General features: G+C 41.4%; 1 protein-coding gene across 2 annotated transcripts; it reads left to right on the top strand.

Annotated features, from left to right (window-relative positions):
* Positions 1–81: 81 nt before the first annotated feature.
* EIF2S2 (eukaryotic translation initiation factor 2 subunit beta) lies at positions 82–17,798 on the top strand. Of its 2 annotated transcripts, none has more exons than XM_070588044.1 (9): positions 82–322; positions 5,858–6,035; positions 7,834–7,937; positions 11,520–11,655; positions 12,386–12,486; positions 13,114–13,262; positions 15,538–15,594; positions 16,604–16,689; positions 17,328–17,798. In XM_070588044.1, exons 1-9 carry the CDS (start codon positions 308–310, stop codon positions 17,501–17,503), a joined length of 1,002 nt encoding a protein of 333 aa, XP_070444145.1. In that variant the 5' UTR covers positions 82–307; the 3' UTR covers positions 17,504–17,798. The 2 variants fall into 2 exon arrangements, with proteins under 2 accessions (XP_070444145.1, XP_070444144.1); XM_070588043.1 differs by having other exon boundaries at positions 100–322; positions 5,855–6,035.
* Positions 17,799–18,277: the final 479 nt, after the last annotated feature.

The raw sequence follows: 18,277 nt of genomic DNA, 5'->3' as shown, positions 1-18,277 counted from the left end.
CCGAGGGTTTGCCCGCCTCTTCTAGGCGGACTACAAGTCCCGGCTTGCAGGGCGCGGCGGCGTCGCCTGGTAACTCGCGCCAGACGGAGCACGCTCGGTCGGCTCCTCCGCGCGCCTGCGCCCTGACGGGAGCTGCGCAGGCGCATTTCCAACGCTCGAGAGGAGAGGGCGGGGTGTCGTTCCCTTTCGCTGATGCAAGAACCTAGTGCGGTGGTGGGAGAGCTGTTGGCAGGAGCCGCGCTGCCGCTGGGGCCTGGGGCTTACCCGTCCGACTTTCCGTCCTGCCGATCCCGCTCGAGCCGCAGCCATGTCCGGGGACGAGGTGAGGGCACGACCCTGGCGCTAGGGCTAAGAACTGAGGCGGGGAGCCGAACCCACCCCAGTTGGGAGACCGGGCCTGCGGCCTAGCGGCCGGCCGCCGCCATGTGGGGCAGCCGGGCCTAGGCAGCCCGGAGCGGGGGAGCCGGCGAGGACTCCGGAGCCGCGGGCTTGGCCGCACCCCACTCTCCTCAGGGCGGCGGCGCTGAGGCCGGCGTCCTCCCGTGGCCGGCGTTTCCGGAATGGAGAGCACGTTGAGCCGCCCTTCCAGAAGGGGGCCCGAATGACTGGTTAATGCTCCAACCCGACGAGACTGGGGCTGGCGACCCCTGCATTCCTTTAGATGTGACACCGCAGCTCCACCTCTCCTCGGCGGGCGCCGGGCTGCCCAGAGGAGCCTCCCTCGGCTCCGGTAGGGCGCCTTCGATAGAAACTTTGCAGGCTGGGGTGCCCTGGCTGATATCCCTCGTCGTTCTCATCTCGAGCGTTATTTCTTAAAAAGACCAAGGGGTGAGGGAAATAGGCGAGAGCAAAAGACCCTTCAGCCTCGAAAAGTGACTAACCTCGGAAAGTTTTCGGGCGGGAGTCCCTGAGGCTGCCTTAGCGCAGAGCTCGCGGCGACGCTGGCTGGATCTTTTTCCACCGTCGTACTCGAACCTCAGCAAATTTCCTCAAATCCCTTCTGACCAGATTTACCCCGCTTCATGTAAAACCAAACAGCTTAAAATGAAATTTGATTTTTAAGTGCTATCAGTAGGTATTGATTAACACGGACGGGGGGAGCTACCGCTTACCGGCCGGCTCTGCCCACCGGGAAAAAACTCTTGAATTCATAAGTCACATCTGTAAAAACTTCGAGTGCTTGGCCTGTAGGGCCTTGGAGAGATGGAAGAGGGAGAAATCGAGGCTTTGTCGAGCGTTGGCTTTTGAGGTAGGCCCTGAACGATGTTTAGAGTTTCCTCAAGTAGTGGAAAGGCCTGATCACAGGGCAAGGAAGTGTGCTCACAGAAAGTAGAATATTCTCCAATTTGATTAGAGTTAATCCCTTAAAACGTAGGTAGTGGCTAGTTCATGGAGGGATTGGAAGACCAAATTAAGGAATTTGGATTTTATTCTGGAGGAGACGCCAGCGTCTCAGTTGATGCTCACAACCACCTTGTAAGATAGGTATTAACATTATGCCCATTTTAAAGATGAGAAAAGTGAGGCTTAGAGAGTTGTATAATGCCCATGATCAAATAGGAAGTGGCTGAGCCAGTGGTAGAATTCCAGGTCCGTGGAATACTGCCTTCATCTGGGTGACTAAGAGGCTTGCTCTCTTAGGAGAGAAACTGAATCTGAAGGAGGTAGGTGGCTCTTGCTTGGAGGTCATGGAAGACATTGCTCTGGGCTACTGTAAAAAAGTTGTGAGAGTGGCTGTGTTGCATGCTTGTTTTGTTTCTACCCATTTTCTAAGCTTTTCATAACCTTTAACAAAGTACCTATGTAGTGCACGGTACTGTGGGGTGCTACTCTGCGTGGTTTCTATGGTAAAATGTTCACAAGTGTCGTGAGGGAGTAAGAAATCTACCACTAGTTGCTACAGGAGGTAGAGATAGAGCCATCTACATAGTGATTTGGGGAGCTGGAGGATTTGGTTTTAGCAGTTGGATCAGTTTTTGAAGGAAGTGGAATATGAAAGCATTACTGAAGGGTGAACAGGATTGTGTCAAGCAGGGATGGCAGAATCAACATGCCAGCAGAGGGCTTGGGAAGCCAATAAAGTATTAAGCAGCTTGGCATTTCTCAGGTCTACCAGTCTGACTTCATTTTATAGACAGGAAACTAGGGCCCAGGGAGGTTAACTTGCCCAAGATCACATAGCAAGTTAGTGGTACCAGAACTCCAGCCTTAGGCTTCCACCCTAGAGGTATGTACAGGTTCCAGTTCCTCTGGTGCTGTGGACTAGATAAGTATTCTTAGGCCACTCCTTAACTCCTGACTACTTTACACACTTGTAAGGATCAACATGGAAATGATTTGTTTTTTTCCAGGAAGATTAGCCCTGAGCTAACTACTGCCAATCCTTTTTGCTGAGGAAGACTGGCCCTGAGCTAACATCTGTGCCCATCTTCCTCTGCTTTATAACTGGAACACCTGCCACAGCATAGCTTTTGCCAAGCGGTGCCATGTCCACACCCAGGATCCGAACTGGCAAACCCCGGGCCGCCAAGAAGTGGAACATGCGAACTTAACCGCTGCGCCACAGGCCCAGCCCAATGGAAATTATTTAGAAACTGCCAGGGACTCCACAGAGTGGAAGTAGACATGTCTAGTGGACAGGATAGAGTTAAATAACCTACTGTTAAAAAATCTTTTTTTTTCATATTTCTTTGTTTTTTTTCTTTAAACAGCTTATTAATGTATAATTGACAAAAAGTAAACTGCACACATTTATTTTTAAATCTGGTAATTAAGCCAGAAACTCACCAAAACATAACCTCTTTTCACTTAGTGGAACCATGACCTTTAAAAACCAGTATTCTAAGGGCTGGCCTGGTGGCGTAAGTGGTTAAGTTTGCGTGTTCTGCTTCAACCGCCCAGGGTTTACAGGTTTGGATCCCAGGTGGGGACCCAGCACTGCTCCTCAAGTCACACTGTGGCAGCATCCCACATAAAATAGAGGAAGATTGGCACAGATGTTAGCTCAGTGACAATCTTCCTCACACACACACAGTATCCTAGAAATATGAGTGCCCCCTAGTAAGGAAAAACGCCCTAATCTGCAGGCATTTATTATTTTTTCAGACCACTTTTTAAAGTGCTGTCAGTAGCTAAGATTATTGCTTATTACTAGGCCCTATTTACAAGGTGTCTGAACATTGGGTTTTCATACAACGTGGTAAGGTGTTTTACAAAAGAATGTTTAAACTAAAAAAGTTTCTGATTAAAGATGGAATATGTGTTGTATGAAGTTTACAAAACACAGAAGAATACAAAGAGAAATAAAAATCTCCCAGACTCCTATCACCCAGAGATGACAACACTTAGCATTTGTCATGCTCACCTTGCTTCTCTGGGTTCCTTTTTAACTCACACCTGCCTTCTGGGTGTGGTGTGGCCATAAAGTTAGCGTCTTGGGTAAGGTTTGGTGGATGGAAGTAGGCCTCCAATTTGATGAAGCACTTAGGCTATAGGCAGGATGATTTTTGCTGGTATCCCTTTTCCTGACCTCCAACCCAACCCAACATGGGAACTTGAAAATGGAAAACTGCTTTTGAAGGCTTTGTTTTGGACTTAAAGAAAAAAAAAATAGCTCAAGAGATTCTGTGGTTTTTCCACAAGTGCACTGTCAGCAACTATTTGCTTCTCAAGTCCAAACTAGTCTCATAAACAGAACATTTGGAATGTGGTAATTTGTCAGATATGAAAGTCTTTAAAAAACACTTGTTTTTAGTCGAGACTGATATGGCCTTGTGGTTTGCAGGAGGTCTGCTTTGGGCATTGCTTTGGGATCCCTGGCTTCCTTATTTTTAAATGCTACTTTGCCGCGTGGTATGAATAAAATGAGGCAATGAGTATATGTCTTAAAGATCCAGAGACAGTAATTGAGAGAGTTGTTAATTATTTCAGTGTATAATTCCTGCATATTTATTATCCTTTACAAGGTTACAACCAAACTGTTTCCCTGGAGACCTAAATATGAATGTTTTTCAAAGGATAAGAAGCAATTGTGAGGTTGTCCTCTGATTTCAGGATCTCTCCCATCTTTGGTTTGTCTTGCTAAATGTTAGTTAAAAGATCATTAATATTCCAGGGAACTTGATATTGAAAAAAATACAATAAATGAATTGTAAGCCCTACGAGAAAACCAAACATAGTAACTGGAGTGCTGTCTGTCCTTTTGTCAAATCTCCATATTTCAGGAAGGAGGATGAACTGTAGATACCTCCCTGGAACAGATTGCAACACTCCATGTAGGATGACCCAAGGATCAGTAGGTCAGGAGTGGGGAACTCCTTTCTCCTGGCTCTTCTGTCCTCTTCAGTTTGCCAAATTATGTTCTTCAGACTGACTGCATTTCAGAATTATTCATTTATACAATTAAATTCTTGTTAAGGTAGGAGAGGATAACTTTGAAATGAGGCTATATCAATTTCCAGAATGTCTTGCAGATCCCTCTCTATTGGGTGAGACGATAACTACCGTACTTTGTTACGGACCGTGGTTTGGTTTCAGTGTAGCTCAGTTTCCATAATGTAGTTGGGACATAAAGAAATTTAAGTGAATTAGAATCAATTTAGGGAATTTTTTTGAGAGTTTCATGATATGTCTTAGAAATTGTCACTTCGAGTTGATGAAATTCTGTGATAGGAATCAAGAGATACCATGCTTTTGTGAACTGTGAAGTATTATATAAATTATGATAATTGCTAATGTTTATTGAGTATTTTTGTGCCAGGCACTGTGCCAAGTGTTTTATATTTATTTCCCCATTTAATTCTCCCAGTAACTTTGTGAGGTTTGGTTTTGGTTCTGCTACTGATCTCCATTTATGGAGAGGGGAAGAACTTATCTAGGGTAACACAAGTAAGACCCAGAGCTAGGATTTGAATTCAATCAGTTGAGCTCCAGACCTGTGCTTTTAAACACTTCACCACACTGTCATAGCAGATCATTGGGCAAAATGCTAAATTTAAGCGTGGTAGAATTTGGACAAAGAGTGCTAAAGGTCTTAGAGAAAAAAAATACTTGGGATTTGAATCCAGGTCTGTTCGAGTTCTTGCTGTTTCTACTCTACTAGCATCTGCCCTATACGTTGTTTAAACTGTTATATCTAAAATAACTTTACCTGTATTTTTCTCCAAGTGATCAGTACAAACAGATAGTCTACAAGTTATAAATTAGTTTTTCACTTATTCTCTAGTGGACGCTAGATAAAAATAACCCAGAAAAACTTTTAATGTTCCAGAAACGAAAAGCAGAGTAAAAGGTTGTATAGAAGTTTCTCTTACTCAGATAGAGATTTGCTGTATGCAGGGTTGCAGATGGATTTCCTTAAAGGTTTATCTGAACTTCAGGGTAAGATTTAAAAAAAAAAAATTTTTATCAGGTCAAGTCTCCTGGTGTGGCAACCCCAAGTTGCCAACCTTAAATAAAACATATGTAACATACCTAGGCATTGATTTTTCTCATCCATAAAGTGAGGGGTGTAGCATGGATTGTTGCTAAGGTCCCTCCCCTAAACTCTGTGATTCATTCATAAAGTCTCCAAATTTGTTCATGAAACTAAAAGTGAAGTTGCTGTCTTGTGATAGTTTACAAATTGAAAGGCATGTGCACATGTTTCAGGATCACTCCCCTGCTATGTTTAATACTAAGGTTAAGTATAAGGAAGGTTAGATGGACTTTTGTGTGTGTGTAAAATCCTTTTTGGTACTTTAATTCATCAAATACTCTTTTAAGAGTATGCCTTTTGAGGGTACAGCATATTTGGAATGTGAATATCATTAAAAACAATAACTTGGTCCACTTTTCTTTTTTATTTTCTTTTAAGCAGATGATTTTTGATCCTACTATGAGCAAGAAGAAAAAGAAGAAGAAGAAGCCTTTTATGTTAGATGAGGAAGGGGATGCCCAGACAGAAGAAACCCAGCCCTCAGAAACAAAAGAAGTGGAGCCAGAGCCAACTGAGGACAAAGATGTAGAAGCTGACGAAGAGGACAGTAGGAAAAAAGGTGAGTGGTAGACGTGAGAGAGTCACTGTTGTCCTGGGAGACCTGGTTCTCTTCCCTTGATGTTTTGGATTTTATTAGTACAGTGGCCTCTCAGCCTGATAAGGCTGTTCTAGTGAAGGTGAGGTAGTGAATAATCTGTGTGCGCTAGACCTTACCAGATTTCCAGGGAATTTCCCACTGAATCCACAAGTGGCAGAGATGACAAAACCTCATCGTTCCAGGTCTGGTTTTCCTGTCTAACCTGTAAAGTCTCTTCTCCAGTTTTAATGGCGATTGTATTTGAGTGTAGACAGAAAGAAATAGAGCCAAGATAAGCAGTTTTGTGTCTTAGCAAGTCTGAAAGTATATAGAAGAGATTAAATTTATAGCCTAAAATGTTTGGGATTGGACATCATTGATAGTTATTTACCCTTGTGCTTAGACATCATTTGACTAGTAGAAATAAATGATTCAGTAAACATAGTTTATGTCTGTTGAATGTAAGATGCTATGCTGAGGATAGAGAGAGCTGACATTCATTGAGCATCTGCCGTGTCCTAAGCATCTTGTACATGTTTAAAACAAGCTTGGAAAGCTAAATATTCTTGTAATAAGACAAAATGAATTCGTAAATAGCTCCTCGAAAAACTTTGTAGCAGAGGGATCCTAAAATATTCCTAGTGTATAACAAATAGAAAACTTATTGAACAGAACCCATTATCACTCACTAATGGTGGATAAAATTTCATTTTATGCATATCGTAGCGTTATGTTAATGAAGTGAGGGGGCCAGCCCCATGGCCAAGTGGTTAGGTTTGCGTGCTATGCTTTGGCAGCCTAGGGTTCACTGGTTTGGATCCAGGGCACAGACCTACAAACTGGTCATCAAGCCATGCTGTCATGACATACTACATGGAAGAACTAGAATGACTTATAGCCAGGATATACAACTATGTACTGGGGCTTTAGGGAGGGGGGGAAAAAAAAGGAAGGTTGGCAACAGATGTTAGCTCAGGGCCAATCTTCCTCACCAAAAAAAAAAAAAGAAAGAAAGAAAGAAAGAAGTGGTGAAGTACTTTATAAGGCCTTTTGTTGATTGATTCAGTACTATAGTGAATTAGGCACTAGGATTAGGTGAAAAAGGCATAGCGCCTTAGTATCTAGTAGGGAGACAGATAAGCAAGCCGAGAAGTACCTCTGGTGGAGTGACAGAAGGTATTATGGAAGCATCTAGTGGACACCTAACCCAATTGGGGGAAGGGAAGGATAAGCTTAGAGAAGGCTTCTTGGTAGAAGTAACTGCTAACCAAGATCCTCTGAGATGAAGTAAGAGCTATATGGGAGAGCCATGGATATGCTTGCTTGGAGGTAGAGACCACACACACTGCACTAAGAAGTGGAAGTACATAGTTCACTTGGGCTGGAACCAGGGATTAAGGTATGAGAGATGGGAGGGTAGGCAGAAGTGAAGAGGTAAAGCTAGAGAGTCTTGGAAATTGTGTTAGAACCCTGACTTTGTCTTCTGAACACTAAAGCCTGATATGGTCAGATTACTAAATGACTATTCCCAACATGGCCCCCTAACCAGATTTTTCCTACAAAGTTTTGAGTTGACTTGCCTTTACGTTTTTCAGAGCCATAACCTTTATGGTTGTGGAAGGACTGCTGTACTAATTAATATCAAGTCTCTTTATTCTGGTGGCTTGATTACTTAAGCGGTAATTAAACCAGCTGAAACATTGGTTTAACTCAAAATTTGATGCTTTGCCTTCTGCTATTTGTTGTTAATAATAGATAATCTCAATTATGTCTTTTTTAGATGCTTCTGATGATCTAGATGACTTGAACTTCTTTAATCAGAAGAAAAAGAAGAAAAAAACAAAAAAGATATTTGATATTGATGAAGCTGAAGAAGGTGTAAAGGTAGTATTGCTTTCTTATTGAAGGTAAAATTTAACCTCTTGAAAGGTTGCTAACGGCTGATGTTTCTTCCTCTGTGTCTCATCTCTTCCTAGCCTTGCTTTTGTTGTTAAGTACTTAATCACCACTGTGAAGGTCATTTTCTTGGGATTGTGTCTGATGAGGTATCTTAAAGGGATTATGGTTCAAAGGAATGTAAATTTAAGTTTTACACATTGTATTGTGTGCCATTAAAATGATTATAAAATGCCCCTTGTCATTAACCACACTGAGATTGACTCAGGAGAGAAATTTCTGTAAATGAGAAATCCTGTGGAGTAAATATGCCTGTGGTTTCTTCTGTAAAACTTGTAGTAGTGTGTTGAAGATACACAAACTTGTGTTTACCTCTGAACAGCAAAGAATGAACCCCAGCCCCTGGTGGCTGGTGGCTGATGATCTTCCGATCTGTGGGAGAACCAGAGCACTCCGGCTGGTTTTGTGGAGTTCTCTGATCTTATAGGGACTTGAGGCCCTGTGATTGTCTTATTACAGGCTCAATTTCCAATACAAATATCTCAAAATTCGTCTGAACCAAGGAGTAGATAGATGGGTGAGTAGGTAGGTAAATAGGAGGATAGATGGAAGGAGCTGAAAGTCTCTTCTTCCCTCACTTAGAGCTACCATTTTAAAGACCCTATCCAGGCATCTTAAGCAGAGCTTACATATCTATCTGTAAAACCTAGGATAATAGCAATTTTATGTATACACAGAAAGACAAAGAATAAGAGTGAGAACACACATACACATGCACTAAGTGTCTCATTTTGTGCCCTCTGCTCAAATTTTTCTTTGGTAATTAGTTTGCTCAAACTCAAGTAAATAAGGTACATCCTGCATGTAGCAGGAAATGTATACAGTAATTCATTGAGTTTTGGAAACTGTCACAATTTGATGACTTGGTTAACTCAGCTGATATGTATTGGTGATTACAGTGAATCAGGCATTGTGTGCTAATTGCTAGGGTAGTGAAATAAATAATATATTTTCCCTGTTTTCAGGGGTTATTTTAATTCAGGGATAATTTTCAGTCCTTTAGAACGAGATGATTTTATCTGGATTTGTCTTATTCTCTGTTTGGGGATTTTCTTCTCTCCCTTCTATTACAGGAAAATTGAGAAAGAGAAATGCTCAGATTATACTGAACAAATGAGGTCTAAATATCCTGAATAACAAGGTGACACGTAAAGATGTGCCACAGAGAGTCTTGTTTGGCAAAGTTTTGTTGGTTAGCTCCTTTAGTAGCTTTGTCCTGAAGAGTCACTTAGAAGCTCTACTTTTTTAAGGGCTTGGATACTTTTTTTTCTGCTATTGAAGTTATAACATAAGAAGTGGTTACAAGTATCCTCATCAGCCAAAGCATGGACATTAAGTTGAAGCTGAAGCTTTCTTAAGATCTTGGGTTACTCCCACCTGAATTTTGAGACCATCACAGCTTTTGAAAAATCTTGAAAAACACTTCATGCTATTCTCTGCCTTTTACCAGGTCTTAGCCTCAGTTTAGAAGTAGAGCTTACTCGGGTAAAATAAATAAAAGTGTAAGACTAGAAGCTGGCTGGTGTGTGCTAGTTTATATTCAGCATAGCTGAATTTCTCATTTATTGACTGTTGTCTTACAAACCAGGTTAGTATTTGATTTCTTGTTTTGTGTTATCTAGCTAATACACGTGGGCTGATTGGTCTCTGATGGCCATGTGTGGCACTAAGACTACAAAGCTGGATGTGAGATTTCAAGGCTGAGCTTCATTTACTCCCGGCTATTAAACTTTTCTGTTGATAGATTTCTGACATTACTGTAGCCATTGTCAGAGTAGTTCAGGATGTAGGCACACAAAAATAGACATTGAGAGATAATGTTGACAGCACAGTTCAGGGCAGGGAGCTGGATAAGCTGGTGAAAGGAGGGAAAGGTTAGAAGGCCGGAGACTGAGACTGGCCCTTTCTGCTCTTCTGGGGTGTTTATGACTCATTTCTAGGCTGTGATATGCCCTAGTTACATCAATGACTATAGCAACTAATCTTGGAATCAAGCTTTACCTCCTCTCCGTCCATTCATCATGTGACCCTAATTCTTCATGGGTTCTGCCTTTTCCCTCTTTCATGATGTCATCTATTGAAGTGATGCCCAAAGACTTCTTCACAGTCTGGTGCCAGGCTGACCATGGTATGATGAAAAGTAAACATTTGGTCTTTGTTCCCAGTTCCTGGCACACAGCTCCTAAGACCCTTGTAATCTCTGGAGTGATAAAAATATCTTTTTTTTTTTTTTAGATTTTATTTTTTTCCTTTTTCTCCCCAAAGCCCCCCCGGTACATAGTTGTGTATTCTTCCTTGTGGGTCCTTCTAGTTGTGGTATGTGAGACGCTGCCTCAGCATGGTTTGATGAGCAGTGCCATGTCCGCGCCCAGGATTCGAACCAACGAAACACTGGGCCGCCTGCAGCAGAGCGCGCGACCTTAACCACTCAGGCATGGGGCCAGCCCCTGATAAAAATATCTTTTGAGATGACTGGTGGCTGGGAGCTCCTGGATAGCTGCAGGATAGGAGCTGGTCATCAGAAAGATCAAGCCATGATTAAAGGATTGAAACTCTTCTCCCCACTCGCGTTAAATCAGTTAAATCAATGATGATTTAATCAATCACAGCTACACAATGAAACCTCCATTAAAACCCCTAAATGAGGGAGTTTGGAGAATTTCAGGGTTGGTGAACACTTGAGGGTGTTGGGAGAGTGGTACACTAACCCTCCTCCCCCTCCTTTTGTTGCTCTGTGTATTTCTTCTATTTGACTGTTCCTGAGTTGTATCCTTTATATAAACCAGTAAAAGTTTAAAGAGCTTTCCTGAGTTCTGTGAGTCATTCTAGCAAATTATCAAACCTGGGAGTAGGTTGGGGGGAACCTCTGAATTTGTAGCCAAGTTGGATATAAGTGAGGGTAAATTGGGAACCCTACACTTATGACTGGTTTCTGAAGTGAGGACAGTCTTGTGGGACTGAGCTTTTAAACCTGTGGAGTCTGTCACTGACTCCGAGTAGTGTCAGGAGTAAATTCAGTTGTAGGTCACCTAGTTAGTGTTGGACAGTTAGAGAATTGGTGTGGAAAAACACAACGTATTTGGTGTCAGGAGGAAAAAACTCTCCCATTGACTGCATCAGAGTACTCAGAAACTTCTTTAAAATGCTCCTGAACCACCTTCTTGCTAAAGATTGTCAATCAGAAGATTTAAGAATCTTTTAAAGTTTCCCAGATGATTCTGACAGTGGCCTGGTTTGGAAACATGGACAGTGATTATAATAAGATCCCAAAGTTGATGGATAAAAGAAAGGAGAAAATCCCACAGAAGTGTGTAGAAGAATTTCCAGTTTAAATGACAGAGACTCTCTGAGCCAGGCTGGCTCACCTGTGAGAGACATTTCATATCTGTAACTTCAGTTTTGAATATTTGATTTTTTTTCCCTCGAAAATGATGTCCCCATCCATGTCATTTAAATAAAAATATATAGTCCTAGTATCAAAACGTTGAGACTCTCATCTTAATTTCTTAGGATCTTAAGATTGAAAGTGATGTTCAAGAACCAGCTGAACCAGAGGATGACCTTGACATTATGCTTGGCAATAAAAAGAAGAAAAAGAAGAATGTCAAGTTCCCAGATGAGGATGAAATACTAGAGAAAGACGAAGGTAATGGGGCTGCGCAGTCTTGTTTCTAGGTTGCTCCTGTCTTTGGCCTAGTCTCTTTGATGGGTGGGTTCCTTTTTTATTTTTTTTTACCTCTCTTTCCAATACTTGATTATGAAAGCTAAAAGGAAATAGTATCTAACTTGATAATGACAGTTAAACATTTCACGGGGTAAGAATTTGACAATTGTGATTATGTTAAAAACATGCTGATTCAGGCTATTGGGAAAATTACTATAACTGAATTTTAAATGTTAAAAAAAATTTTTTTAATGTTCTATTAAAACTGTTGTTTTTATTAGTTTCTAAGTGCTGTAGGATCTTTCGAGAACTTTAGTGTAGTCAGCAGATGGGTTTTTATGGATGTGGATGTTTCCGAAGTGCTTCAAAACAGTTGGACCTTTTTTTCCCTAATTATCCCAATGCATTATTTCATCTTGTGTTTGTTAAATCAAGAAACAGTTCAGTATGTCTGTATTATCACAAATTCCTAATTAGAGAAGTCTCTATTAAGGGTTGTTTATGAAAGTCATAACATCCCTGTCTTTAAGGAATAAGGAATTGTTTGTGGGCCTTGATGCCTTTATGCTTGAGGCTGTTGCAATTGCAGTTGTGGGAGAGAAGTCAAATGTCTTTGAAGCTTTCATTTCTCTTGATCTGCCTCTCCCCCCTCCCGCTTTTTGTTACTGTATCAGGGCCTACCCCTCATTCTTACAGTCTTTGTTATCTGTAGCTTTAGAAGATGAAGACAGCAAAAAAGATGATGGTATCTCATTTAGTAACCAGACAGGACCTGCTTGGGCAGGCTCAGAAAGAGACTACACATATGAGGAGGTAAGATAGATTCTATTATGAAAAGGGGCTAAGTTGTTCAGTAGAACTCAAAGAAAATCAGGATAAATATTCCCTGAATTGGAGGGACCATTGAAGTACAGATTGATGGTGACACAGACCCAGAGAGGTCACACAGCCAGTGCACAGCATTGCCTGATGCCCACCTATGGGGCAGACTGCCCAGAGTGGGGTAATCATTATAGTGCACATTGTTCCATCTGAATCTGTGAACTTCTGAGGACATGAAACCCACTGGAATCAGGGGGAGGGGGGCCGTGGAGAGAGGGAGTGGCTAATATGGGGCCAGGATATCCTATTTGCTCGTTTGGGCTTTCCTGAATCTTACTTTTCCATGTATCATATAGTTTCCCATAGAAACAGCAGAATTAGTAGGGGCTCATTCATTCATTTAACTTTGAAGAAGGAATTGCTGAGCATCCATAATGGACCAGAGCCTTGTTGAGGATTGAGCCCTGCTCTCAAGGAACTCCCAGAACGTGTAGTGATATGTGTGTATATTTAGTAAAAAGTGAAGTTGACTTAAAGCTAAAGCAAAGTGACTCAAGGGGGAACTTTATACTCCTGCAGTTAGTAAGAATGTACATGAATACTACTTTATCTCTGTAGCTACTGAATCGAGTGTTCAACATCATGAGGGAAAAGAATCCAGATATGGTTGCTGGAGAGAAAAGGAAATTTGTCATGAAACCTCCACAGGTCGTCCGAGTAGGAACCAAGAAAACTTCTTTTGTCAACTTTACAGATATCTGTAAACTGTAAGTTTGTTCATGGAGAGTCTCCATCCCAAATACTAGATTCTCAGTAGAGTAAATGTTAAATGTCCTTATTGTGAACTTTATTGCAGGTAGAAAGAGAGAATGCACAGGTCTCAGGGTTGGATTGAGGGAGGTCAGAGTTTAAGTCTGTCACTTCTTTGCGTTCATACCTCTCAGGGCTTGTTTTATCAGGCATCCAGAGGTGAGAGAAGCCAACTCATGCTGACCCATGAGAGTGGATCCTAACTAGATCGAGAGAAGAGTGAGGAGGCTGGTGTAGTCCTCACACAGAGCCTGGGGAGCCCAGAGACGGGGGATAGCTCATCAGGCAGGGGTGGGCATGCCAAGCAAGTGCAACCAGTGAGCCCTGGGAAAACAGCTAATTTGGCATGCCTCTTCCTTGGATGGTCATTGCCAGGACACAATCAATGAGATTTTAGCTTTCTTTTCAAGATTGCACCTGAGCTAACAACTGTTGCCAATCTTCTTTTTTTTTTCTCCCCAAATCCCCCAGTACATAGTTGTTTATTTTAGTTGTGGGTCCTTCTAGTTGTGGCACGTGGGTCGCCGCCTCAGCATGGCCTGATGAGCAGCGCCATGTCCACACCCAGGATCTGAACTGGCAAAACCCTGGGCTGCCAAAGTGGAGCATGTGAACTTAACCACTCCGCCATGGGGTTGGCCCCTTAGCTTTCTTAATTACTATCACATTCCATGTGTGTCTCAACCCAGGTCACTGTCTGGGCCTGGCTCTTGGAGCTCCTCAGCTACAGCTTTTCTAGCAGGTTCCTTAGGGCAACTGACCTTATTTACTGTTGGTTCTTCAGTTTTATAAGTGATACACGGATGTTGCACATAAAAGGGAAATCAATCAAAAAAGGAGAACCAGTAAAAATTCCACCACCTGGAAATAACCATTGTTTTCATTGCTTATAGGCAATTAAAAATGTTTACATTTTATTTTGCTGAAGATAACAGTAGTATATGCTTGTTATAGAAAAATTAGAAAATACAGACATGCTAAGAAAATGAGAAATCATCTGTAAGTCCACCATTAAGAGATAGGTAATCATCATTTAATATTTTTATGTTTAGCTAGTTTTATACATATAAATATTTTAAAATAAATTGGTATCATACTAGTTTTTAACTCTTTTTCTCTTAGTATATCATGAAACTTTTACCCATCTCATTAAATAGTCTTCATAAATGTTTTTAGTAACTGCACAACATATTCTAACAGTTCCTTACTTGGACATGGTTGCTCCCAGGTTTTCATTATCACAGGCAAAGCTTCAAGGAATATCTTGGTACATGTATCTTGGCAATAACTCAGAATAGAGCCTTAGGGCAGAAATTCCCAAAATGAAATTGCTGAGTCAAAAGGAATAGATATTTTTGTGGCAAACATTGGTAAATTGCTTTCCAACAAGCTTGTACCAATTTATACTCCCACTAGCAATGTAGGAGCTTACCTGTTTTATTATATTTTCCCCAATCCTCACTCATTACATTTTGGGAAAAAATAATGGTTTTTAAAATTGTAATAGCGGTATCTCATTATTGGAACAAGTTCAGACAGTGCCACGTGAGTAGAATTAAAAAGTGAAAATATTGAATGGCATTGCTCTATATTTGTTTTTTTCACTTTATATGTGTACTTCTTTTTTGTGTGTGTAGAGACTTGTTTTGTTCTAAAAGCAGGATAGAATGGAAATTTATTTAACACTCCCCAGTTAGTGGATATTTAAGCTGTTTTCAATCTTTCTGCTGTTGTGCTACCATGAATTACTTCTAGGTTTTTTTTTTTTCTAATGAAAAATTTCAAACAGGAAACAGGGATTAGCACAACAAACACCCAAGGAGCCAATTGCCTGGGTTTGGTGTATTTTGACCTTTTAACAGATTTGCTTCAGATCTTTTTACTTCTTTAAAAAGAGGGTTTTACAGTTACAACCAAGGCCATCTGTGTGTCTCTTTCTGATCTCTTCACCTTCCTTCCCAGAAAATGTTATCCTCTTGTTTACCTTTCCTGTCCTTGTTTCTAGACGTTTACTCAGATTTATGTATTTATAAATAACATGCAGGATTATTTTATGAGCTTTAAAATGTAAATAAATGGTATCATATATGTCTTTATTTCAGAGTTTGATGACCTATGCACTAAAATTCACCTAAAAGCTGAGTAATCAGATTAAAACTGAATAGGATGGTTTTTTGAGTTTGGTTAGATTTCCATGAAAGATAAGGTTTATATATTCCACTTTCTTTTTAGATTACATCGTCAGCCCAAACATCTCCTTGCATTTTTATTGGCTGAATTGGGTACAAGGTAAGAAACTATATTCACATTTATATACAGTATTATTGGACATTTTATAAGAACTTCTCTTAACTTGAAAAGGATTTGTAATATGCTTAGAAGAAAACATTCACCTGATTATCAGGAACTTTTAGGCCAGTGAAGGAGAGAAATCAGTTCATTTCTATGGGAGAGCTTGGGAACAGGGAACAGAGTTAGCAGTGGCTCATCTGACAGGCCTGCTTGTGTACCAAAATGAGTACCACGGCACTTCCATGTTTAGAGTTTCCTGTCATTAATTGGAGTTCTTGGGTCTTTTTATGGAGCAAATATTAGATTTCAGAGAAAACCATTTTTTTTTTAGGTCAGAATTTGTTTTTTAAATGGTTAATAGGCTGTTGATGGAATACAGCTTTAAGTTGGTGAGTGGCACAGGAGAAACATTGAAACAGGGATCCCTAATTAAATAGTTACTTTCCTATCTTCATGAAGGCACACTGAGTCAGTCCATACCCATTCAGGGAGTCCAGGATCCCATGAAACCCATCCCAATGAGTTTGACCATAAGTGCTAGGAAGCCGAATGTCCCTTTAAAAATAAGTAATGTAGACTTAGGGCCTAATGGTGATGACTAACACATATTGTGTACCAGACACTGTGCCAACCACTTTTGGGTACCATCTCAATCTTTACAACAGTTCTGAGCTCTTAGTAGAAACTAACATTACTGGGTCAGCCCGGTGGCGCAGCGGTCAAGTGCGAACTTTCTGCTTCGGCAGCCTGGGCTCCGCCAGTTTGGATCCTGGGTGCGGACATGACACCACTCATCAAGCCATGCTGTGGCAGGCGTCCCACATATAAAAAGTAGAAATGGGCACGGATGTTAGCTGAGGGCGACTCTTCCTCAGCAAAGAGAGGAGGATTGGCAGCAGTTAGCTCAGGGCTGATCTTCCTCAAAAAAAAAAAAAAAAAGTAAAGATCCTGGAATTTGGTTCTTTACCGGAAAAAATAATAATGGAAATTTTTTTTTCTTTCACAGTGGTTCTATAGATGGTAATAACCAACTTGTAATCAAAGGAAGATTCCAACAGAAACAGATAGAAAATGTTTTGAGAAGATATATCAGTAAGTGTATAATTTAATTTTAACACATGACTGAAATGTTCTCATCAGGCTGCGGTATTTTGAGGAGAGCCATTGGTTTGTAATGAAGCTGGAAAAGATGAAGAGGCCTTAAAAGATGAAGATGAGGGAAAATGATAGTGAAGCAGGAAGGTGGCTCTTGGTGGCTGATTAGGGGTGCAGGGAGAGGGGTTTGGATTTCATAAGAAGGCCCAGCTGATCGAGGCTGTTGGTTGGTTCCAGGCCGAAGGCTAAGTCAGCGAAATCTATCTCTATTCAGGCCCGGCCCACCTTTGTTATCTTCCTAATCACTTAAAATTTGCAAGTCTGTTCCACTTAGAAAAGCTAGTAGGTTCTCTGAGTGGCTTTCCTGTAGACAGAACCAGGAGTAGGCATCTGGCAAGTGTCCCTGCCTCCTTGGACATTTGGAGTCTTTCTTCAACCCATGATTTAGTACCTGAAGCATCACAGCAGACAGTTTCTGTTTTCCTACACCTGGAATTGCTAAGTTTAGCTAAGCTTCCCTGGTTTGGGTGCCAGCCTGGGCCTGTGGAGTTCAGGGCAGAAGAAGAGTTTCAGAGGGAAGAAACCTCTGGCTCACTGTGGCCACCAGGTAATTCTGTATGTTGCTTTTCCTGCAGAGGAATATGTCACCTGTCACACTTGCCGATCACCAGACACAATCCTGCAAAAGGACACCCGACTCTATTTCTTACAGTGTGAAACTTGTCATTCTCGATGCTCAGTTGCCAGCATCAAAACCGGCTTCCAGGCTGTCACGGGCAAGCGAGCACAGCTCCGTGCCAAAGCTAACTAATTTGCTAATCACCACTGATTTTTCAAAGTGTGTTGTGGAGATTTCGCTGGACAGGTTTACCATCAGAGTGGATATACCATTGTATTAAAATCAAGATAGCAAAGCTGCCAAGTTCTTTGGTGTGTGGCTGGTTGGTCTGAAATCCTTGCAAGATGCCGATGCTCAAGCTGTTGACATACTCATTGCCTACTTTAACAACTGTCAGAGAAACATGATGGGGTAAGGCAGTGCTTTTTTAAAATCGTTCATAGACTTCTGTAAAATGCAAGATAAATTAAAGTTATTATAACAGTGATTCTTTCAATTTGTTTTGTCCTTCAGTTTTCTTTTCTATAAAAATTGTGCTTAATGAATTCAGCAAAACAGTTCGTGCCTGAGCTCTAGTGAGGTCTCTGTATCCTTATCCTGAGAAACTGGACATTGGCAGGCGCTTCACCTAGGCAGTCATTTTCCTTCTCAGCTTCTCTTGAGATACATAAAGTAGACACAGGTTCACATGACGGGTGGTTGGAGCAAGAGATCTGGGAGGACAGCCTGTTTTCAGTGTCTGGGGAACGACTGCATAGATTTGAATTCTTTTCATTATGTGAGGATTGTTGCTACTACCTCACTGCCAAGTCCGCCAGCTATTACATGAGGGAAGACAAGGTGCTAGGTACCCTCACTCCTTCGAATTTTCTTCCTTATTGGCCACTAAGAGAATCTTAGAAACATAGCCTCTAGGAGTGTCGTGTAACTGGCACTAAGAAAAACCCTAATTGGGCATCTGTTGGC

Source organism: Equus przewalskii, chromosome 21 (genome assembly GCF_037783145.1).
Source record: "Equus przewalskii isolate Varuska chromosome 21, EquPr2, whole genome shotgun sequence".
Classification (NCBI taxonomy): Eukaryota; Metazoa; Chordata; class Mammalia; order Perissodactyla; family Equidae; genus Equus; species Equus przewalskii.
Note: the sequence above shows the minus strand (reverse complement) of the source record. Positions and strands in the feature narration are given on the sequence as shown.